Source organism: Pipistrellus kuhlii, unplaced genomic scaffold, assembly GCF_014108245.1.
Source record: "Pipistrellus kuhlii isolate mPipKuh1 unplaced genomic scaffold, mPipKuh1.p scaffold_m20_p_37, whole genome shotgun sequence".
Taxonomy (NCBI): Eukaryota; Metazoa; Chordata; class Mammalia; order Chiroptera; family Vespertilionidae; genus Pipistrellus; species Pipistrellus kuhlii.
The window spans coordinates 4,401,928-4,423,995 of record NW_023425537.1 but is presented as its reverse complement, the minus strand read 5'-3'; the positions used below and the strand labels follow the sequence as shown (position 1 = coordinate 4,423,995).

Genomic DNA, 22,068 nt, shown 5'->3' with positions numbered 1-22,068 from the left:
CTTCTGCTTGTCTTGCAGAGCCTGGGGAAGACCCACAGCGCCCTGCCCACCCTGAGCCTGGCACATAGGCACTCAGCTCTGCATCTCCCAGAAGGAAGTGGAGGGGGCATCACTGTTCCGCAGAAACCCTCTATCCCTACCCTGTTTTCTACCCTTCCCCTCACTCGCTAGGGCTGCGGCTTCTGACTTCTAGAAGACTAAAGCTGGTCTGTGTTTGCTTGTTTGCCCACTTTTGGCTGATGCCCAGAGTCCTGGGCACTTGCTGCCTGATGCCTACGCCTGCCAGTTATCCCCCTATTCACCCAGTGGGATGTAGGATGCGAGAGAAATTGCTTGGAAAATCTAGTAATCGAGGGACAAAGGTCCATCCTTCACAATTCTACTTCCAGACCCTCTCCCTTGGGCACAGGAAAACCACAGGGCAGGACCCTAAGGTCTGAGGAAAGGGGGGTACAGAGAACCTGTAGGTGCCCTAGATCCTTCTCCGTCCCCTCCCCACCTATGGGGGACTCCCAGGCACCACCCGTCTTACTGGCTTCTTCCAGGGCTGAGGATTCAGGCACCCTTCTCCACCGTGTCTTCATTTTGGAAATCTTCCCCTATCACCCCTACTCCTTAGCCTGGGTGCCTGGAAGACGGACTGGCAGAGCCTGCTTTGTTGCGTTTTGTGTGTGCTTTGATGCCAGGAATGCCGCCTAGTATACATCCTGGGGGGAGGGGGCATATGTTGAGGGGAGCCAGGTTCTTCTGTCCTGTAGCTGCTCTGCCCCCTTCCCCTCTTCCCTGATTCCAGACCTGAACCGCTCCTTGCTGTAATAAATCTTTGTAAATAACTGTGCTGAGACTCCTTTTTTCAGGGAAAAGCAAAGGGAGGAGGTCCCCTCTTCATATGGAAGACCTGGTTGGTGTTCATCCAAGAGTCAGGGCCTTGCCCTAGACAGTTTAGCTCAATGGATAGAGTATTGGCCCTTGGACTGAAGGGTTCAATTCAGGTCAAGGGCACGTACCTCTGTTGCAGGCTGGATCCCTGGTCCCAGGTAAGATGTGTATGCAACCAACTGATGTGTGTCTCTCACATCGATGTTTCTTTCTCTTCTCTCTCTCCTCTCTTCCATTCTCTGTAAAAATCAATGGAAAAATATCCTTGGTTGAGGATTAAAAATAAATAAATTAAAATGTAAAAAAAAAAAAGAGCCAGGGCATTGACCCTACTGTCCAGTCCTCTAGTCTAGGAGTCCTTCCTCCAGAAAACAAGCTGGGGGTACCCTTAGGAATGATCACAGAAATTCTAGGTGCTGCTAGGGATGGCTGAAAGAGGCTGGGGAGGAAAGGAAACCTAAGTGTTTCAAGAGTAAATTGTGGACTTTTCCAAATCCTGTTCTCTGGGCATCACAGGCCTCTTTTCAGGAAGTTCCCCATTTCCCACTGTGCCAGGCCCATGTGGCCCAATGAAGTCCACACCCGGAGCTCCCTTCCCATTCCCCACGCCTAGGAAGACCCTCTGCACGTCTAACTTAAGCAGCAGCACCCGCTTCCGGCCCCTGGGCTGGGCTGGAGGGCTGGGGGCGGGGCTTCAGCTGTGCACGCCCCCGTGCGCTCTGCGGGGCGGACTCGGCGGCGGAAGTGGTGCCGTTGCGAGATCCCCTTCCGCTCTGAGGCGCCGCCGGGGCCGCGGTGCTGACTCGGCCGGGGCCGAAGAGCCGGGCCGGTGGCTGACATGCAGCAGGTGGGTCCAGCAGCGGTCTCTGGGGCTGGGTAGTGCCGCCGGGCTGTGTCTTGCTAGAGGATCCCGCCTTCCTGCCCGGCGTCCGTTCTTGGTTCCGTCCGACCCTGCCCACACCCCCCCGCGTCCCAGGTTCCGCCCCCTTCCTCTGCTCGGCCTCCCTCCGTCCCGAGCGGGTCGGAGGTCTCTGGCCCTCCTCGGCCCGCCCCCTCGAGAGGGCCTGGGGCAGGGGGTCGGGGCTCCCTCCAGAGCCCCCCTGTAGACTGTGAGGGAAGAGGCGAGGGGGACGGTATCTGGGTATGAAGGGCAGGAGCTGGATATGGGGAGGGGTCGGAGTTTCCTAAGGAGGGGGCAAAGATCTCCGCGTCCCGGTAGATCTGCGTCCGCCTGACATCCGGCCTCCACTTCCTTTGCAGTGACTTTCTGATTGACAAAGGAAGGGCCCTCTAAAGTATCTTGCTTGAGTTCTTACAGGTGCATAACAACAAGAACACTCACTCCTGACTGCATAGTTAACACGTGCCCTCCTCCCATTTGGGGGTTCCTCCCGGTCAGCAGCTCCTTGTTTTCTTCCTGCTGCTCTGGAAGTGCTGGTTTGCTCCAGCCCCTCACCCTGTCACTGAGTTTGGATGGTCTCATCTACTCCCAGGACTTGAGCGTCACACCACTCACATACCCGGAAGGCGCCCAGACTTACAACTTCCGGGCAGCCCTCCCTGCAGCCCCCAGATGTGGCCACCCAGCTGCCTGCCAGCATGGCAGCTCCACTTCAGCTGGAGCACACTGCGCTTGAACTTGAAGGGCCTTTTCCCCTGCAGACTCATTCTCCCTCGGCCACACCCCATCCTAGCGGGAAAAACTTGGGCAATATCTTAGTTTCTCTTCTCCCTCAATTCCCACGTCTAAGGAGACCTAGCCCAGTGAACTTTCTTCTTTTCTGTTGCCACCTTTGTTGGAGTGTTTCTCATCGGATGATCGCAGTGGCTTCCCAGCAACTTCCAGTCCTGGCTGCCTGCACCCACTCTCCAAACTGTAACTCTTGTGATCTTTTTATTTATTTAATTAAAAAATATATATATTTTATTGCATTTTTTTTACAGAGAGGAAGGGAGAGGGATAGAGGGTTACAAACATTGATGAGGGAGAAACCGATCAGCTGCCTCCTGCACACCCTCCCCAACTGGGGATGTGCCCGCAACCAAGGTACATGCCCTTGACCGGAATCAACCTGGGACCCTTCAGTCCGCAGGCCGACAGCCAAATCGGTTTCGGCTTGTCATCCTTTTAAAACACAAGTCTCCTAGTGTCACCACCTTGCTTAACACCCTTTGATGGCTTCCCGTTACCTGTGGGAAAGGCTGAGTTCCTAGCGCAGTTTGCAGTGCCCTCTATGATCTGAGTCTCCTATGTGCACCCTGAGGTGCAGTAATATGGCGCCGCAGGCTGCACTTGCTCACACCTTGCTATTTCCTGTCTCTGTTTTTTGCATTCACCAGCCCCTCTACCTAGGAAGCCTCTTATCTGCCAGGCTACCTTCTACTTATCCGTCAGAGTGCTCTGCTCAGGGAGCACCACTCCTGGATCACCCTTCCCCCAGCCCCCAAGACTAAATACTCCTCCTCTATGTCCCTGCAGCACCCGGTCCATAAGGGCATAGTGATTGAGAATGCAAACTCCTGAATCAGGCTTCTTGGGCCCTGATACTGTTTTGTGATCTTGAAGTGTGTGCCTCCGTTTTCTCATCTGTAAAATGGGAGTTAGTAATGTGCCTCCTCACAGAACCACTGGGAGGATTAAATGAAATAACGTGTGTAGAGGGCTTAACACAGCAAGCCTACGAGTGCTCAATAACTGTTATCTGTTATTGTTTATGTAAAAACCACACAGAGCAGTGGTTATGGCTTTTCATTTCATAAGCTGCCGGAGGGCAGTTGGTGTGGCTCACTTTCTCTGTCGCAGAGCCGGAAAGCTTGGCTTTTTTGTCGGGAAGTTAGATACTGTGGTGGAGGGAATTGGGGGCCGGAGCTGGATTTATCGAGTGAGGATTTCAGAGTGAAAAAGACCCAGACCCCATGTCTGTCTGCTCAGTCAGTGAACTTGGAAATGGATGTTACATGGCAAGCGTGAGTTGTAGAGAAGTGTGCACAGAGCTCGGGAACCCAAGGCAGAGAAAGGCCAAGGATGATTTTGACAATTAATGGGGCGGGGAGGGCGGTGGTGGGAACTCTGTTGTGCTCAGAATGGAGAGCGGGGTCCTCTAAACAGTTCTTGTGGGGGAGAGGATGCTGGGCTGGGCAGAGGGCTGAGATTGGGGATTCTTTTTCCGGATTGGCCATGAGGAAGGACCCCTTGGGTTAGGAGCCTGCTAGAGACCTGGTACCAGGAATTTGGGGGCAAGCCCCCGGGGGAGGCTCCGGCTGTGGGCAGGGCCTGTGCTGGAGACCAGAGGCGGGGCCTTTGCTCAGGGTGTTTTGCTGGCCCGGAATGCTCATCCTCCTTGCCTCCAGGAATAGATGCCCGGATTCTTCAAGGCCGAGGTCAGATGGCTGCTCCTCCCTGTGGCTTTCCCAACCTCATGCCCTCGAGCCTGGGTCAGATGCTCCTTTTTCTGTTCCTCTTCTCTAAAAGTGCTGATCACAGCGTAGCACTGTTTATTATTTATCCGTCAGCCTCCCTCACCAGACCAGGCGCTGCCGAGTGTCCCCTGGGACCAGCCGAGTCTGGCACATGGTAGGCGCTAGCGTGTGTGCGCTGCATTAATTCGGGCTCTCACACACTTGGACTTGTGCAGGTTAGACAAAAATCCTGTGTATCTGACCGCTCCTGCTTGTTCTAGAGAGTGGCAGAGATTGTTGGCTCCATTTTACAGATGAAGAAGTTGAGACTTGGCAGCTAAGGTTAAGGTCACTCATTATGGACTTAAGAGCTACCTCCTGACTCCAGGTCCATGGTTGTGTTCTCAGAGTTCTGGCCCCCAGAACAGTAGCCACATTATCGGGACAAGGGTCAGGGAGGCCATCACATCTGATCGATTGTGTATCCGCATTGTGAGCTTTTTCCGGCTGGGAAGTGACTGGTCCTGGCTTTTGTGTCATCAGGGCTGGTGCTGGGAGGAGTCTGAGGGGCCCCACCCCCGCCCCTGCAGGGGACCTTCCCCTGAGTGGGCTGATGGGGACTGTGATCTTTCCCGGAAGATGACTGGCCTTTTCCAGACTGACCTTGTTCTCTTTAGCCCCCGGTTTTATCCAACAACACTAAGGCGTGGGATAGGCCTGACTCATCAGCCCCCCCGAATCGGCCAGGGTCCTAGAATCTCGGAGCTGGGGGCATCCTGACATTCACAGGGCCTGGCGTGCGGAGGGGGCATGGGGCTGAGTGGGTCTCCGTTTGTTAGGGTTTTCCAGTGAACGTTCCGTCAGAACCTCCCGGCCGGGGAGGGGAGGGGACAGTGATGAATATAGTTTCTGTTTTGGTTCGACTTCCCCGTCCACTTCCCCTGAAGGAAGGGAAGGGAGAAACGGGACTCTGGCCTCGGCTTTGCTGTCTCACTTGTCACTGCTGCCGTGTCCTCTCTTTGAACTCCTCCTTGTCCAGGAAACTTCCCAAACCCCGGAGGGTGGGGCAGAGCTGGGCTGTCAGCGGGCGGAACCGAGGCGGAGGGCAGGGCCTCAGGAGAGCCTCGGCTGTGCCATCCCGGGCCAGCTCCCTGCCACCAGAGCCGTCCTCCGGCCCAGCAGCGCCGACGGGGCCCTCCGTTTGGGCACAAGTGCCGTGTGCTGGGCCTGCCTGCGCGTGCCTGGCCAGGGCCCCGCCTCTAACCCCGCACCCACGGCCCCAGTGGTAGTAATAGCTGCTGTTAATTAGGCACAGGCACTTTGCGTGTGTGACTTCTCATCCTTTTTAAGAGCTCTGTGATGTGGGCACTCTATTGCCCTGTCCCCGTTACTCAGATGGGAGGCCGAGCTTCAGAGGGTGAGGTGGCTAAGGGCCAGCCCCATAAAAGGCGGCCCTGGGTTTTTGTCTCGTGCCCTTCCCCCTGTGACGGGGTGGGCATTGCGGATCCGCAGGGTAGTGGACTGACGGGACATGTACCGTGGCCAGAGGGAGTGGCCTGGGCCTCAAGGTTCCAGAGACATGGCTGTGTGTAAGGGGAATGCTGAGCCGGAGTCCCGAGACCGGAGTGGGGAGGCCTGGGGAGAGGGCAGCTCTGCCTAGGAGGTGACATTTGGATGTTCTCATCAGTCAGAATGTCCCCCAGGGGGAGGATGTCCCCCAGAGCGAGAGGACAGGGGAGCAGAGGCACAGAGGAAGACCAGCCGCCATACGGTGTCCTGGGAGCAGTTAGTGATCAGGAGATTTTTGGGGTAGTGCTGTTATCTCCCCTGCTCCCCCCCCCCCCCCCCACCTAAGCAAGAGAAGGGGTTATGCTAGGGTCTTGCTCAGTCCTTCCTCCTTGACCTTTGCTCCCCAAGGAATTTAACTCACCTCTCCTTACCAGTCCAGGCTCAGGGAGCGGCCGCCCTGCCTGCGGGGGATCCAGGAAACCAGTTCTTGCCGGCTCGTGGGGCGGCGTGTAGGCCCCGGACCAGGCGGGACACCAGCAGCCGGGTTCTGGGGAGGTGGTCTGGGCTTGGCAGGGTGTGCCTGTGCCCCTGGAGGGAAGCGTGTCATAGCCCTTCAACACGTTCCCCCAGGGCCTGCTGTGAGCCCGGTGCCCGCTGGTCCTGGGCGGGCAGCAGTGGGCAGAGCCTGGGGGACCCTGCTGTCCTGACGTTTGCATTCCAGGGGGAGAAGACAGGCCCACACACAGACCGCTGAGCATGTAGGTCTGGGGCGGCAAGTGCTGCGGAGAGCTAGGTTTTAACAAAGGCCTTTTGGGGTGATTTTATTACACCTCGATATAGTGTAATAAGCCTCCCCGCCCACACACACACACACACACACACCTGAAGGGCTTTGCAAAGCTCCTGCCTTCTAGATGTCAGCCCTAGGAGGTAGCAATCGTTGCCTTTTTTATTTTATTTTATTTTATTTTTATTTTTAAAAAAATATATTTTATTGATATTGTACAGAGAGGAAGGGAGAGAGATAGAGAGTTAGAAACATCCATGAGAGAGAGCCATTGATCAGCCGCCTCTTGCACACCACCTACTGGGGATATGTCCGCAACCAAGGTACATGCCCCTGACCGGAATCGAACCCGGGACCCTTCAGTTCCCAAGCCGACGCTCTATCCATTGAGCCAAACCGGTCTCGGCTCATTGCCTTTTTTATTGTGGTGAAGTCCGCACTAACCACTTGAGCCGTTCCTAAGTGTGTGGTTCTGTGGCGTTAGGCACAGCGGGTCCTCAGAGGTTCATCCTGTCTTTAGAAGCACAGTGTTGCCGTAGGAACTTACCTCCTGTTCCTATCCATGGCCCGGGGTAAGATCAGTCCCGTTACCTGCAGTTTCCCTTAAAGTCACAGAGCCTTCCGAGGATAGGTGAGGCCTTGCCGTATTGTATTGTTGCCTTTATGTAATGCAGCTGAAGAAACCGAATCTCAGCAGTGATATTTGGCCCAGATCACACAGCTAGCTCAGGGCGGACTGAGATTTGAACCTAGATCTCAGAGTCCAGGTCTCTTTCCGGGTGTCAGCTGCCTGCTGTTATCTGCTGGGAGCCCCGGGCCCCACCCAAGGCTCCCGAGGCGCTGGCAGGACGAGCGGTTCCTGGGGGGTCGGGGTGAGGTGGAGTGAGGGCTTAGCTTTCCACCTTGCCCAGAGACCTGATTTGCCCCTTTCCCCCACCCCTCTTTCCCTTCCAAGCTAGGATGATAAAACCCCCAATTTCCTCCCTCCCTCCGTCCCGCCTCTCCCTAAGCCTTAGCAGCTCAGCTTCTGCAAACACAGGGTGAATATCAAGCCGGCAGCCAACGCCGGCGACTCCTTCACGCCACGCGTGCTGTTCCGCTGCGGCAGCGCCTCGGAGGGCGATTGGGGGCTGGGGACAGCAGGCGGTGGGCTTGGGAGGGAGGTGCCGCTCGCAGGGGCCTGGGTGGCAGCCCTGCTGGCTCCAGCCTCACAGCACTCCTGCCCGCCTCCCCCATCAGGGGCTGGGCCTGTGGCGCGGAGGCCACGCCTGGCTGTCCTGCCACCTCCGCCCTCAGGGCCCAGGCCGGAGAACAGTGCTCTGGGGACCCTGGCGGGCAGGTCAGGGCCAAGGCAGTCTCCACCTCTCAGACTGACGGGTCTGCGGGGGCGCGAAGGCCCGTGGGCAGCTCCTGAGTGAGCGTGCCAAGGGGTGACCCCAGAGTTTGTAGAAGTCTGCGGGTGAGGCTCTCTGTGGCCACTCTTTTTCTATTTCCTATAGGGCGGTTCCAAGTAGGGATTTTCTTATTTATTTTCGTTTCTCTTTATTTATTTATTTATTTATTTTCGTTTCTCTTGCTTAAAAAAGGGAGGTTTTAAAAAAACAAACCACAGGGCTTTTTTCTTGGTGAGAAGGACTTGCCCAGAGTTACCCGGGATTGGTGGCTGGCCCTAGTAAGCCTCCGCTGCTGGTTCCGTTACAAGCTCTCACTTGTTTGGACTCGGAGCTGCGTTCGTGGGGGAGGGAGATCATAGGAGGAGACTCTGGGCGGCCTCCCCGCCCTCACTTCAGACCCCCCCAGGCTTGGCTTCCTCGCACCCTTGTGTCTGCAGCTCCAGGCTCCCCAACACCTCTGCTCTCAGCCCTCGTCTGTGTCTCTCGCTTCGTCGGGATGTCTGGATGTGTCAGTGCCATTGCCACTCGGAGCGCTTCTCACACCCAAGCTGCTGCCACCCGAGTCCTGTCCCCAGGGAGGGGAGGAGGGAGGAAGCCGAGGGGAAAGATAGACAGACAGGCAGGCAGACAGACAGACACAGGAGCAGCCTGGGAGTAGGGAAGCCACAGTGCCCTGCAGTGAGGCAGGGAAGAGGGAGAGAGACACAGTGCAGGCAGACAGAGAAGACAAGCAGAGAGGCTCAGGAGAAAAGGAGAGAAGGGAGGAGAAAAGACTCGGATGGGAGAGAGATGGGGAGGAGGACCCAGAGGGGCGGCAGCATATGGGCAGGGAGAGGGGGTACAGGACACTTACAAAGCGAAGACAGACAGGAAAGGGGCGAGATGGAGACAGGTCTGACAGGAGACGGAGGGCCATTAGAGACGCGGAAATGTCACTGCCCTGGAGCCGCGGCCCTGCCACGGTGAGGGATGCGCTGCGGTGCCGGCTGGCACCGGGCCCCGCTGATGGATGCTGCGGGTGCCATTGCCAGCGCCTGTCACATCCGTCCTCGGTCCCCTCCCAGAGCCGTGCCCGGCTTTCCCGCAGTACCTGCAGAGGAGCCTGCTATGGGGTCCCCGAGAGTGTGGTACTGGGGGGTGGCCTGGGGCTGGAGCCTCAGCTGGGAGCCGTCCCTGGGGCTTGCTCAGAACCTCCTGCCGGCCACAAACGGGGCTTGTTCTGGACCTCGGAGATTGAGAGGGCTGTGGCAGGCAGGAGATCCAGCTAACGTTTAGGCCGGGAAACAGCGAATCGGGAGGAAGACTGCTGAGCTCTTGTCTTCCCGGGTCAGGGACAGACATCCAGGGCTCTCCTCCCACTGGCCCCCAGTCTGTCCCCCGGTGCTGCCGGTGAGCAGACTCAGGGAGACTGAGCAAGTCCGACAAGCTCAGGCCCCGCTGCGCTGAGTCAGCTCCTCTCCGGCTCTAGACGGAACCTTTTCTCCCCCCCAGGAGCAGCCTCTGAGCTCCTGGCAGCACATTGGTGGAGCAGCGGTCTTAGGCCTGAGGGCTGCCATGGGGATGCCCCAGGGAGGGGGTGCCCCGGCCCTTTTTATCTCTGGGGTTCATAAGAACGCCAGCCGCATGGTGCACAGGCAGTGAAGGGATGGCTATGTCCACCACCTCTGAGAGGCGCCGTCTCCTCTGCAGATGGGGAAGAGCCAGCCTGCCTCTGGGGGCCACGGCCACGGCCACGGCCACGGCCGCCGTTGTGCAGGCTGCGGGGCTCCTGGGCAGGGCTGGTTCTTCTCGTTGGGGTTTGCCCCGGTCCTCTCTGCCGCGGAGCACGTTGCTGAGGGCCAGGAGCCCCTGTGGGTCGCCCACTTAGGCACCCATCGGTCACTGAGCACCACCTAGGTGCCAGGCCTCGTGCGGGGCTCCAGGAGGCACAGTGACCACGTCAGGGCGAGGCCCTGCCCCCGTGGAGTTTGCAGAACAAGAAAGAAGGCGTTTCAGACAGCGAGGAGCCCACTGAGGAGGGGCCCACTGACACTGACCGGGGCAGGGGCGGGAGGCTCCGAGGAGAGGGCTCGACGTGCCCCGTGGAGGGGCTGGGAGGACAGCCCACTCAGCAGCGGAGAGCGAGGCCCGAGGCCCGGGTGGGCCCGGGTGGGCCCGGGTGGGCGGTGAGGCGAGGACCCCGGAGAGGAGCCTGGCAGGACCCCCCGCGGGGCCTGGGCTGCAGGGCCGTGAGGAGGGCGCCACTCTCCCTCGGACCGGGGGCGCCCCGCGGTGGAGGGTTGCAGGCTGGCCATGGCGGGTGGGCGGGATGTGGGAAGGCTTTCTCTGGCTGCTGTGGGGAAGGGGCGGTTGCCAGGTGAGAGGCAGCCTGGGACACCCGTTAGGAGCCAGGGGCAGTGTCCATTGAGAGACGTGGTGGTTGGGCCTCAGAAGGGGATGGAGGGGGGAGCAGAAGGGACGGAGATGACCTCCCTCCACACCCCAGAGCCCCGGGAGCCTCTGCTCCAGGAAGGCCCTCCCAGTTGCCAGGACGAGGGGGTGGGAGGGTAGGCCCGGCTCCTGGGAGGGCATGTGGCTTTGTGCTTGGAAAACAAAGAACAGAGCTTGGGCCCTCTTCTTCCGGGGCGGGGGGAGTGCCGGCCAGAGGGGCCGCTGTTGACACCAGAGGCTGAACCTCGAGGCTGGGCTGGGCTGGGCTGGGCAGGAGCTGGCTACGGCCCCACACACCAGGGAGGACCCCAGAGCCCTCCGAGGGTGAACCCGGGCCGCTGGGCTTGGCAGGGGCGGGAGGGAGGAAGAGGCAGTGAGAGGGGTGATCACACCTCTGAGCCTGGAAGCCCGGCTGCTGGGAGGGGTTTGGGCAGAGAGGGCCCTGGCGGGGGGGCTGGGAGGGGGTGTGTGTGTCAGAGGTTTGGGGGAGTGGGTGGGCGCCTGGGGCTGTGTGTGAAGGTGAAGGAAGGTAAGGGATCTCCAGGACCCGGGGATGCTTGGCCTGACCCAGTCCCCCCCTCCCCTCCGCCTCCCCCTGCAGCTGTGCGGCTGAGGCCCACCCTCCCCGCCTTGAGGCGGGGCCCACCAGGATGAACAAGCTGCCCAGGGATCCGTCCTGCGACCTGGAGCGCAGCCTGCCCGCCGTGGCCTCCCTCAGCTCCTCCCTGTCCCACAAGCAGAGCCTCTCCTCGCACTTCTTCCTGCCGCCGCCCGAGAAGCGCCAGGCCATCTCCGACGTGCGCCGCACCTTCTGCCTCTTCGTCACCTTCGACCTGCTCTTCATCTCCCTGCTCTGGATCATCGAGCTGAACGTGAGTGGCCGGAGGTGGGGGCACGAGCCGTGCTGGGGGGCCCTGGGGTTTGAACCTCCCGCTTTCTACGAAGGAGAGACCCCACCATCGAAACCTGTCTTCTTTCTGCCCTACGTTGCTTTCTGGCTCCGTTCATTCACTCAGCAAACATTCCTTGAGCCATCGCTGTGTTCCAGGCACTGTGTTAACGCAGAGGGTACGGGGGGGCCACACCGGTGTAAGCTCCCAGTTCTCGGTGACTCCCCACTCTCCCTCCCTGTTTGGACCCTCCAGGACCCTCCGGTTGGGCCTCTCAGGGTTCGGTGAGATGCCACCAGCGGCCGGAGACAAAGTGCCTCTCTGTAGGGCCCGCCCCGCCCGTTGGCAGCTGGCGTGGGGCCTGGTCTCTGGGCGCTGACAGGGCAGAGCGGGGCCTGACGCAGAGGCAGGGGCAGCAGGAGCAGGGCCTCCCGGACTCGGGCTGGTCCCAGCGCCTCCGTGTTTACTGTGACCTCTCTGCGCCTCCCCTCGTGTCCGCGAAGTGAGGGTGCTGGACGGCAGACGCCCGTCCTGTGGGTCTCCAGCTCAGGTGACAGGAGAAGGAGGACTTTGTTGACAGAAGCGGGGAGTTTGGAGAAGGGGCTGGTTGAAGGGTGAGGAGCATGTGGAGCCGGAGGGCAGCCAGGGCTCGGAGGCGGCTGTCCTTTGCCCTCGGAGATGAGCTGGCCCCTTCCTCACGGACCCGGGGCACCATCTTCCTGATGAGGAGCCGAGGCCCAGCGAGGCCCCGGGTGGTTCAGAGAGCTTCCAAGGCCTTAGCGCTCTTCCTTGTGAAGGTCCATCCGGCGTCAGAGCAAGCACTGCGCTTCCCCCACATCCTTCCTCAGGGTTAAGTGCCTGCCAGGCAGGAGTTGGAGGTGTGCTGGTGGTGGTACTTCGGAGATGACCTGGCTGAATCGGCCGTGATCCGCGGCCATCGTTAGGTGGATGAGGGAGTTCTTGCTCCATTGAGTCCGAATGTGATGAACATGTTTAGGAGGCTGGGTTTAGCTGTAAGCAGAGCTAACACAATGCTTCCCTTGGGAGACACTTGAAGTTTTATTAATTTTCAGTTTTGTAGTTTTATTTCCTATTTTGGCGCACGCATCTTTTCAGTTTTCTAACAGACTGTGTGGCCCAGTGGCTACAAGGCCCCGGCAGGGTCATGGGGTCTTGCTGCCAGAGACTGGCACTCGGCTCTCCTGAGTCCGGGTGCAGTTGGTGCAGGCAGGTGCCCGGGCAGAGGGAGAGTTCTCTGTAAAGAGAACAAGTGGATGCCCAGCTGGTGTGGCTCAGTGTGTCGACCTATGAACCAGGAAGTCATGGCTTGATTCCCAGTTGGACACAGGCCTATGTTGTGGGCTCAGTCCCCAATGTGGGGAGTGCAGGAGGCAACCGATCAATGATTCTCTCTCATCGTTGATGTTTCGATTCTCTCTCCCTCTCCCTTCCTCTCTGAAATCAATAAGAATATATTTTAAATAAAAAGAGAGAGCGCTGAGTGAAATAAGCCAGTCAATGAAAGAAAAACACCACATGATCTCACTCATTTATGGATAATAAAGAACATTATAAACTGATGAACAAAAAGATAGATACAGAGACATTAAAGCAACAAACAGACTGTCAAATTACAGCGGGGAGGGGAGGGAGATCTGGGGGAGATTAGAGATCAACCGAAGGACTTGTATGCATGCATATGAACATAACCAATGGACGCAAAACTCTGGGGAGGGAGGGCATGTATGGGAGTGGGGGGGGGGGCAATGGTAAGATATGTGTACATATAATACCTTAATAAAAAAGAGAGAGAGAGAGAGAGAGAGGAAGAGAGAGAGAGAGAAGGTGGAGGACAGAGCTTGAGGGATAGCAACTGTTAGGGGTGAGGGGCTGTGGAGCCCAAGAGGGAGCAGATGAGGAGGAAGAAGAGGGCAGGGCCTGGGTAGGGTGGGGTGAGGTGTCACGCCAGGCATGGGGGTGTTGAACTCCACAGAGATCTGGTTGGGGGGGTTTCTAACATCAGTGGGGGGCAGGGGGCTGTCCAACCTGCTGGCTCCCTGTCTCAGCACCAGAATCACCAGGAAGCTTTATAAAGATTCCAGATGTTCCGCTTACCCTAAGATTCAGACTCCGTGGTCTGAACATCTGTATCTCTAACCAGCTTCCCGCCCCCGAACCTGCCAGACATTAGAAGCCCTGGCCCTGCTCTCGGCGGTGGCGGCCTCCCCCTCAGGCAGCAGCCTGGCTCCGACATCTGTCCGGACCCCTCTCGCACTTGCCGAGGTCTCGGGGTCCCATTGAAAGTGTGTGGGGGCTACGGCAGGGACAGGGTGAGGACAAGTCTGCTCACTCCGCGCCATCCTCTCCAGCAGCGTGATGGATTTTGCCCATTAAGCACAAACCTAATCAATTGATTTGCCACCTGGGGCTCCGTCTGACACCACTGCCCACCCCCCGCCCCCATCACCCAGATGGATGGTTGGCTGGGAAGATGGAGCACCGGAGTGGTGGGAGGGAGATGAAATTACGTGCGGCCGGCTCTAAGCAGCCCTACCTGCCGGCCAGCCCACCCACAGCACAGGGCCCAGGGCCCAGGCCTCCACCGGTACCCCTGCCGGGCGGTGTGCCCACATCACCAGGGCCTGACCCCTGCCTGCCTGGGCTGCCTGGTCCTTAGGGAGAGGGCACTAGTGCTGGGGTGCCAGGCCTTTGGCTGAGCCCCCTTGGTGCCTCAGGGACCCCCCCCCCCCCGGGGCGGTGGCTTAGCATCCACAGCCTCTCCTCCAGGTTCTTCCTCTCCCCTCCCCATCCTAGGTGGGGAGGGGCAGCCGGGTCTGAGTGCTGCCTGTAGAGCTGTTCGTATCTTCCTCTTCCCCTTCCAGACCAACACAGGGATCCGGAAGAACCTGGAGCAGGAGATCATCCACTACAGATTTAAAACCTCCTTCTTCGACATCTTTGTGAGTGAGCCGAGGCTCCCAGGAGCAGAGAGGGAGCGGGGACACCACTCTGGCTAGACTCTTCTTACCGCGGCACGTTCTGACCTGAGCAGGGAGACTTGGCTCCCACCCTCAGGGGGTCCTCCGTCTTTAAAGGGGCTCCTGAGTGAGTCCCCACCTTCAGAGGCCCCCAGTGGGGGAGACGGGGGGTGGGGGGGGGCGGTGCTAAGACTTGGGTCCAAGGTCATATCCAAGTTGTCCCCAGAGAAGCACTGGCTCAGCTGTTCTCTCCCAAGGCGTGCGCACCCATGCGGGGGAGCCTGGGTGCCGGGCTGGCGGGGAGGGGAGCCTGCAGCAGGGGAAGGGGCACTGGCTTGCCTGAGATGGCTCCCCACCCCCGCCCCCAGGTCCTGGCCTTCTTCCGCTTCTCCGGGCTGCTCCTGGGCTACGCGGTGCTGCGGCTCCGGCACTGGTGGGTGATTGCGGTAAGACCCTCTGTCCCGGCAGCTCTGGGCCCGGGGGGCTGGTGCAGGGGCCCAGGTGGAGGGGCTCACTCCCCAGCCTCTGTGTTCCCTCTCTCCTTCCTCCCTCCCCCTGGACAGGTCACCACGCTGGTGTCCAGTGCCTTCCTCATTGTCAAGGTCATCCTCTCGGAGGTCAGTGGCTCGGGGTCTGGCTGGTCTGGTGGGCATCTGGCCTGAGGGATGGGCTTCTCCTAAGAAGGGGCCATTGCTCTGACTTTGGGGATCGGAGTGGGGGTGAGGGGTAACCTCTCCTTTGATACTCCAAGAAATAGTTTATTTTAAATATATATACTTTTACTGATTTTAGAGAGAGAAGAAGGGAGAGGAATAGAGAGATAGAACAATTGATGAGTGAGAAACATCAATCAGCTGCCTCCCGCACACCCCCTACATGGGATCAAGCCCACAGCCTGGACATGTGCCCTGACCAGGAATCAAACCAGTGACCTTTGGTTCATGGGTCGATGCTCAATCACTGAGCCACACTGGCCAGGCCCCAAGGAATCACCTTCACCGGCTTTCCCCCTTGCCCCCTACAGCCCCAAGAACAGAAAGTTCTTCCTCCAGCCTAACCTCAGTCTATCCTGCTGTAGAATTCCTTCCTTCATCTCAGAGCATGAGCCACAGAGGGTCCCCAAGCAGGGGGTGTGCCAGAGGGGGCAGTCCCAGGAGGGGGCCTGCTCGGGGAGGGGTGCCCCCGCCGTGGAGCTCAGCGCCCTCTCTCCACAGCTGCTCAGCAAAGGGGCCTTCGGCTACCTGCTCCCCATCGTGTCCTTTGTCCTCGCCTGGCTGGAGACCTGGTTCCTTGACTTCAAGGTCCTCCCCCAGGAGGCTGAGGAGGAGCGATGTGAGTGACGGGGGTGAGGGGGGCAGCGGGGTCACGCCAGCCCCGGGGAGGAGAAGTTCGGGCCTCAGAGCCAGTCCTGAGCTCTCTTGCCACCTGAGTAGCTCCCAGGAGCCTAAGCGTAGCCCGGGGCAGGGGGGCCGGGCTGCTGGCCTGTGGCTGCTGTGGGACAAGGGCTGCCGTGTCTGCTCTCCCAGGGTACCTTGCTGCCCAGGCCGCTGTCGCCCGAGGACCCCTACTCTTCTCCGGAGCTCTTTCCGAGGGCCAGTTCTATTCACCCCCAGAATCCTTTGCAGGTGAGGGCCGGTGGGTGGGGACCTGCCTACAGGAAGGGGCGTTGTGGAGGCGGGTAAGCTGGGGCTGCTCGTTCTATTCCTTCTATGGCCTCCCTGGGAAAGCCAGCTCCCTCTCCCACACAGCGCCCCCCTCCCCCCAATCCTGCATTTGCACCTGAGCCCGCCCCCTCCCGCACTCTGCCCCCACCTCCCATTGTCATCTGTGCTGTTCTCTGCAGGGTCTGACAGCGAATCAGACGAGGAGGCTGCCGGGAAGAAGAGCTTCTCTGCCCAGGTGCTTGGCTGCCCACCCACCTCCCTTTGGATGGCACCACAGAGAAGGGCCAGTCCGGGCTCAGCCAGGGTGGGCAGGGCTTCCCAGCAGAGCGTGGGCCTCAGCAGCTTGAATGCTAGTCCGCGCCCATTTGAGTGTCAGCCCCATTGCTGTCAGGCCCACTGGTCTGCCTCGTGTGTGTGTGTGTGGGGGGGGGGGGGGGGCGTGAGGAACAGCGTACTCCCAGCTCCTGCCCCAGGACCCCTCAGGGCCTGGGAGAGCAGCGCACACCCCCGTGTCCAGCTGGTCAGGCTCCCGGGAGAGGGGTGTGAGTGTCCAGGGAAAGAACCAGCCACCAGCAAAGTGGGTCCAGGCCCCTGGCTGACCCCTCCACCGCCCCGCCCCGCCCCGCCCCGCCCAGGAGAGGGAGTACATCCACCAGGGGCGGGAGGCCATGGCCGTGGTGGACCAGATCTTGGCCCAGGAGGAGAACTGGAAGTTCGAGAAGAATAATGTAAGAAGCCGCTCCCCCCCCCCCCCCCCCCCCCCCGTGCGGGGAGTTTCCCTCCCTTTTCTGAGCCTGAGAGGAAGCCCGGGGATTACCTGGTGGAGCCCTGTCCCTGCCCAGGAGCGGGAGAGGGGGCTGGGCTGGGGGCGGCCTCTTGGCAGGCGGTCCGGCTGGATTGGATGTTTCCATGGCCGCTGCGTGTGCGCCCCCCTAATACCCCCCACTAACCTCCTCACCCCGTCCTCCTCTCCCTGCTGCCCTGCTCTCTGGGCTCAGCTTTGAAGGGGAAGCCAGGCTTGTGTTTAACGATCAGACACCGTTACCTGAAAAGATGGCGGAGAGCTCGGAATCAGGGGAAACGTGCCCGTCCCTGTCTCTGGCCGGTGCCTCTGGCAGCCCTTTGGGGCCTGGAGACTCGGTTCTTCGTGGTCACGGCCACAGCTGTGCTCCTGCCTTTTAACTTGATATCCACAGCTTTTCCCTCCCTGTTGCCAGACACTTGTCAGAACCACTGTTTTTTACTCCTGGACTTTTCTGCCCTGAGCTGTTAGAAACCTCAAACACCCGTCTCCCCTTCCTGAGCCACCAGCCCATCCCGGCCCCCCGCCTCCCGGCCCCCTTCTGTCCCTCCCACAGGAATACGGGGACACCGTGTACACCATCGAGGTTCCCTTTCACGGCAAGACGTTCATCCTGAAGGTGAGGGAGGGAATCGGGTGTCCTGGCGGGTCCCGGAGCCGCTGGGACTCCAGGTTGGGGCGGAGGGGCCCGCTGGCAGGTGTCTCGCCACCAAGAGGGAAGGGCTGCGGTGCCCGAGCCCAGCTGGCACCACCCTGCCCTCTGCCCGCCCTGCCCAGACCTTCCTGCCCTGCCCGGCGGAGCTGGTGTACCAGGAGGTGATCCTGCAGCCGGAGCGGATGGTGCTCTGGAACAAGACGGTGACCGCCTGCCAGGTGAGCGGCCGGGGCCGAGGACACGGGGGTCAGGGCGATGCCCTGGCGTGGCCAGCTGCCCCAGGCGCCCCAGGCCATGCCATGGGACTGCTCTGTGCCTCAGGTTCCCCAGCTGTGACGTGGGGGTGAGGGCAGCAGTGTTAACGGGAGAGGGTTGGGAAAGTGGGCGCCTGGTCCAGGCCCCAGGAATGGCAGTGGCTGTTGGTAAAGGGACCTGAGCATGGAGGGGTGGAGGCGGGGCTGGGTCTCCTGGGATGGGCTGCACCTCACGTCCCCCTCACACCGCAGATCCTGCATCGAGTAGAAGACAACACCCTCGTTTCCTACGACGTGTCTGCGGGGGCCGCAGGCGGAGTGGTCTCCCCTCGGTGAGTGGCCACCACACCCCCTCCTCTCAGGCACTCCCTGCTGGTGCCCTTCATCTGGATCCTTGGCACCCCCTGACCTGACCCTCCCCCCCCCCCCCAGGGACTTTGTGAACGTCCGACGCATAGAGCGGCGCAGAGACAGATACCTGTCTTCCGGCATCGCTACCACCCACTGCGCCAAGCCCCCCACCCACAAATACGTCAGGTGAGCCGGCCTGGCCCCGGGGCCTCCCGGGCAGCCCCTCCCGGGCGGCGGTGAGGACAGGCGGGGACAGTGAGGACAGCGGGGACTCCTGCGGGGATCGCCTTCCTGTCCCCGTCCCTCTGGGCTCTGTCCTTCCCAGCCCTGATCCTGCTCATCCGCTGCTCGTGTGCCGGGGTCTGGGGGCGTCTCGTCTGCACCCACGCCACCCGCTCTGGGCAGACGGGGATCGGGCCACCCCGGGCGCCCCGAGCAGGAGATCCGAGTCCCCTCCCCCGTCCTCTGCGTCCCGATCCCTGGCGATCCCTGCCTGGCCTTCCTCCCGAGCTGAGGTCTGTTCCAGGCTCCCCAGGGCTCCCCGTCTGTCTAATCCTGGACTCCAGAGCCACGGGCGGCCTCGCCCAGTTACCGCTCCCCTCCTTCCTGAGCTCGCAGAGAGCACTCTCGATTGGGTATCAGGCTGGGCTCTGGGCTCAGCCGACCCGGACTTGTGGGTGACAGGCAGGCTGGTTTCCTCTCGGGGTGCCAGCCTCCTTATCCGTGGAGTGCGCTTAGGGCGCTCCGTGGAGCAGTGGGCAGGTTAAACGGGTGTGTGTGTATGTGTGTGTGATGTGAATACAGCCCCTGAGAGGGCGCCCCCTCCTGGAAGCCACCAGCACCCCTCTGTTCTCTGAACTGGGCAGGGGTGAGACGTGCAGGCCCGCCACCCTCACAGCTATTGCTGACCTAGGATGACGGGACGTGGTGGGGGCTGGGCGGGTGGGGGGTGCAGGCCTGGCAGCTGCCGTGGGAGTGTTTGAGCATCACAGGACCCGCAGATCCCTTCCCTCTTCCACCCACGTCCAAGGTGGGCCAGGAATGGAGGGGGCGAGTCAGGGGCCTCGCCTGGCTCCAGAGTCCCAGTGGTGCCTCTCTCCTCAGGGGCGAGAATGGTCCTGGGGGCTTCGTCGTGCTCAAGTCGGCTAGCAACCCCCGCGTCTGCACCTTCATCTGGATCCTCAACACAGATCTCAAGGTGCGGGGCCGGGGCTGCAGGCAGGCCCTGATGTGTGACCTCGGGGCTCCCTGCCCCCCCAGGCCTCCCCTCTTCTCCACCTCCGTCCTTACTCTTTGATTTGGCCCAGAGCCCCAAATCTCACTGCCCTGCGTAGCCGGAGGGCCTGTGCCTCTCGCTTCTTACCTCTGGCTCCTGAAGCCCTGAGGAGGAGTGGCTGGCTGCCAGCCTGGCCCCTCCCAGGTCTGTTTGGCTGGCTGGTGCCAGGACCTGGGCACAGGATGTTCTTCCTGCCAAGGGTGAGGGGGCGAGGGTGGCCTCGGTGCATTCCAGAGCTGCACCTGCATTCTGGCCCAGAGCACTCGCTGCTGGTGCCCTAGATGAGGGAGGAGCCCTGCCGAGAGCTAATCCCCATCTTCCCTCCCCTCCCCAGGGCCGCCTGCCCCGGTACCTCATCCACCAGAGCCTCGCAGCCACCATGTTTGAATTTGCCTTCCACCTGCGGCAGCGCGTCGGCGAGCTGGGGGCCCGGGCATAGCTGTGCCCCCCTGTCACCCTGCGGGCCAGGGTTCGGTCGCCACAGCCTCCAGAGCCAGAGGGGGCCGGCTGGGCTGCCCACAGAGGACCTGGCCTCAGGAGGACCAAGCAGAGCCCTCCCGTGGCATCCCCTGACCCCGAGCGGCCACGCTCCGCCGTGCCTGAGCCACGGCCGTGAGCAGGCTGTGGGTCAGCATCCAGACTCCGGGCTCTGCCACGGGGCAGGTGGAGTCTGTCCTGCTGATGTTTACATGGCGCCCTGCTCAGCCCGGGGCAGGGTCTGGAGCGGGAGCCTCAGACTTGGTGGGTGAGGGCCAGGACCCTGGGCAGGATGGAGCCGGTGCGGCCTCACCTGGTTCAGGTGCAGGAGCCCCTTCACCTGCCTGCTCCCAACACGCTTTGGGAATCGTTTAAAGGGTCTGGGACCTTTTTCCACATGTATTTGTGGGGGAGCGGGTGGCAGGTGGGGATGGTGGGTGCTGTCAGTGAACCCCTGCCTCTCCCAGGGTCTCTCCCTCTGCCCAGGGCCTCCTCGGGGACCTTTGTATTTTGAGCCAATTAAAAATATGAACTCACCAGGCCGGTTGAGTGTCAACCTATGAACCAGGAGGTCACGGTTGATTCCTGCCAGTGCACAGGCCCGGGTTGGGAGCTCGATCCCCAGTGTGGGGCGTGCTTGAGGCATCCAATCAGTGATTCCCTCTCATCCCTGATGTTTCAATCTCTCATTCTCCCTTCCTCTCAGAAATCAATAAAAATATATATATTTACAACAAAAACTAAAACTATGAACTCAAAAGGAAAAAAAGCAAGCCCTCCGGCTGGCTACTCACAGGGAAGGAGCGAGCCACCACGGTGGCCAGATCCAGGGCACATTGCTCACCCCCAGGAGCCAGTGGGATCCAGTTTCTGGACTCCTCCGCCCCAGCACACACACACACTTTCCTGAATGGCTCAACTGGGCAGATGACAGGGCAGAGAAAAATGCCCCACCCACCCCTGCCAGGCTTCCTGCGAGGAAGGTCAGGTTAAGGTCTCAGGTCCAGGATTTGGGAGGAGGTGGGAGAGGCCCAGCAGGCCCTTGCTGTTTCTGGTCCTGGAGGAGGGGTGTCTGGGCTTCCTGGTCACCAAGGCGCTGCTGGGATCTCTGCTCCATTCGTACGTACCCCCTGTGCCCGGCCACACAAGAGTCAGCCCAGGCGAGAGCCAGGGTGCTGCCCTCCCTGCTCCCTTCCTGCAGGCTCCCTAAGGAGCCACCTTGCATAGAGCCCGGGGCCCATCTCGGACCTGGCTGTGTCTGATCCGGGCCAGATCTGCATCAGAGCCTCCGTTTCCTGCTTTGTAAACACAAGCCTCACTATCATTACGTCATAGGGCTATTATGAGATTAAAGATGCCATGCTCAGGTATAGTGCCGCCTCAGTCATCAGGAGTATGCCATCCTGCCCCAGGTGGGTGCCAGCTGTCCCCACAGGCCCTCAGCTCCTGTCACTGCCTCTCCCTGTTCCTCCTCCCCCTTCCCTGCCCACCACCTGTGTGCCCGCTTACAGCCCAGCAGCCATCCTGTCCCCGTGACCAGGCGCAGGCCCTGCCCAGGTGGCACATTGGAGCTGGCAGGCCCCAGAGCTCTGGCCAGGCTGTTGTGACCAGGAGGGGAGGGGGATGTAGCTCAGAAAGGGGCAGGGACTGCCCCAGTGTCACATCTGTGATTGGCTTGATTGGCGCTAGAGCCAGGTCTGCTGACTGCCCCTCATGGGAGCCCCTGGATTGCCCCCGCACGCTGTTTTACCCCAGTTGGGGTGTTGGGAATAGAGCTGGAGGCCATGCCCACACCTAGCTCCACCCTGACGCTGGATTTGGGCGACCCCTCCTCTGACCACTGGCCATGGGGGAGGAGCCGGTTCCTGCCCAGCGCCAGGTGGGGAGTGAGCCGCCAGGATCCCTGCCACCGGCGTGCATACTCGGGATGTGTCCTCGAACCCAGGCCGAGGAGAGCAACGGGCCCGGGACCTGGCCGCCTGGTACAGAGCCCAGAGGGGCCTCTGTGCCTGCTCTGTTTACAGACAAGCCTCCGTCCTCCCTGGCTGAAGGGGAGGGGCGGGGCCGAGAGCAGGTGGCACGCGGCTGGGCATGTGCCTGGCCTCAGACAGTGTCCAGGGCATGCCAGGCACCTGGGGGCGTTGCACGGAAGACCCCTGCCCCTCCCGGAGTACCTTGCTCTCTTCGGAAGTTGACCTCTGACCTGGGGGCAGCCAACAGTCCAGGCCCCCCACCCCCATCCTGGGCCCGATGTTCCCCTATCAGAGTCTTGGCTCTTGTGGCATCTGACACCAGAGTGGCCGAAAATAGCCCTGGAGGAGTG

At 60.6% G+C, this 22,068-nt stretch overlaps 2 protein-coding genes across 3 annotated transcripts in view; both read left to right on the top strand.

The window, feature by feature from the left end:
* Nucleotides 1–834, top strand: part of PPP1R1B (protein phosphatase 1 regulatory inhibitor subunit 1B) — a 29,440-nt gene extending 28,606 nt beyond the window's left edge. For both annotated transcript variants that reach the window (XM_045570808.1, XM_036407876.2), the window contains one exon: nucleotides 19–834. In XM_045570808.1, the coding sequence (XP_045426764.1) occupies nucleotides 19–68 (50 nt within the window). In that variant the 3' untranslated portion in view covers nucleotides 69–834. The remainder of the gene's footprint in view (nucleotides 1–18) is intronic.
* Nucleotides 835–1,596: 762 nt separating this feature from the next.
* Nucleotides 1,597–20,282, top strand: STARD3 (StAR related lipid transfer domain containing 3). The gene is made up of 15 exons (XM_036407864.1): nucleotides 1,597–1,726; nucleotides 11,000–11,270; nucleotides 14,171–14,248; nucleotides 14,635–14,712; nucleotides 14,830–14,883; nucleotides 15,481–15,598; nucleotides 15,793–15,891; nucleotides 16,110–16,165; nucleotides 16,566–16,658; nucleotides 17,289–17,351; nucleotides 17,510–17,605; nucleotides 17,894–17,973; nucleotides 18,074–18,178; nucleotides 19,097–19,190; nucleotides 19,603–20,282. The coding sequence occupies exons 2-15, from the start codon at nucleotides 11,049–11,051 to the stop codon at nucleotides 19,705–19,707; spliced, it is 1,341 nt and encodes a 446-aa protein (XP_036263757.1). The 5' UTR covers nucleotides 1,597–1,726; nucleotides 11,000–11,048; the 3' UTR covers nucleotides 19,708–20,282.
* Nucleotides 20,283–22,068: the final 1,786 nt, after the last annotated feature.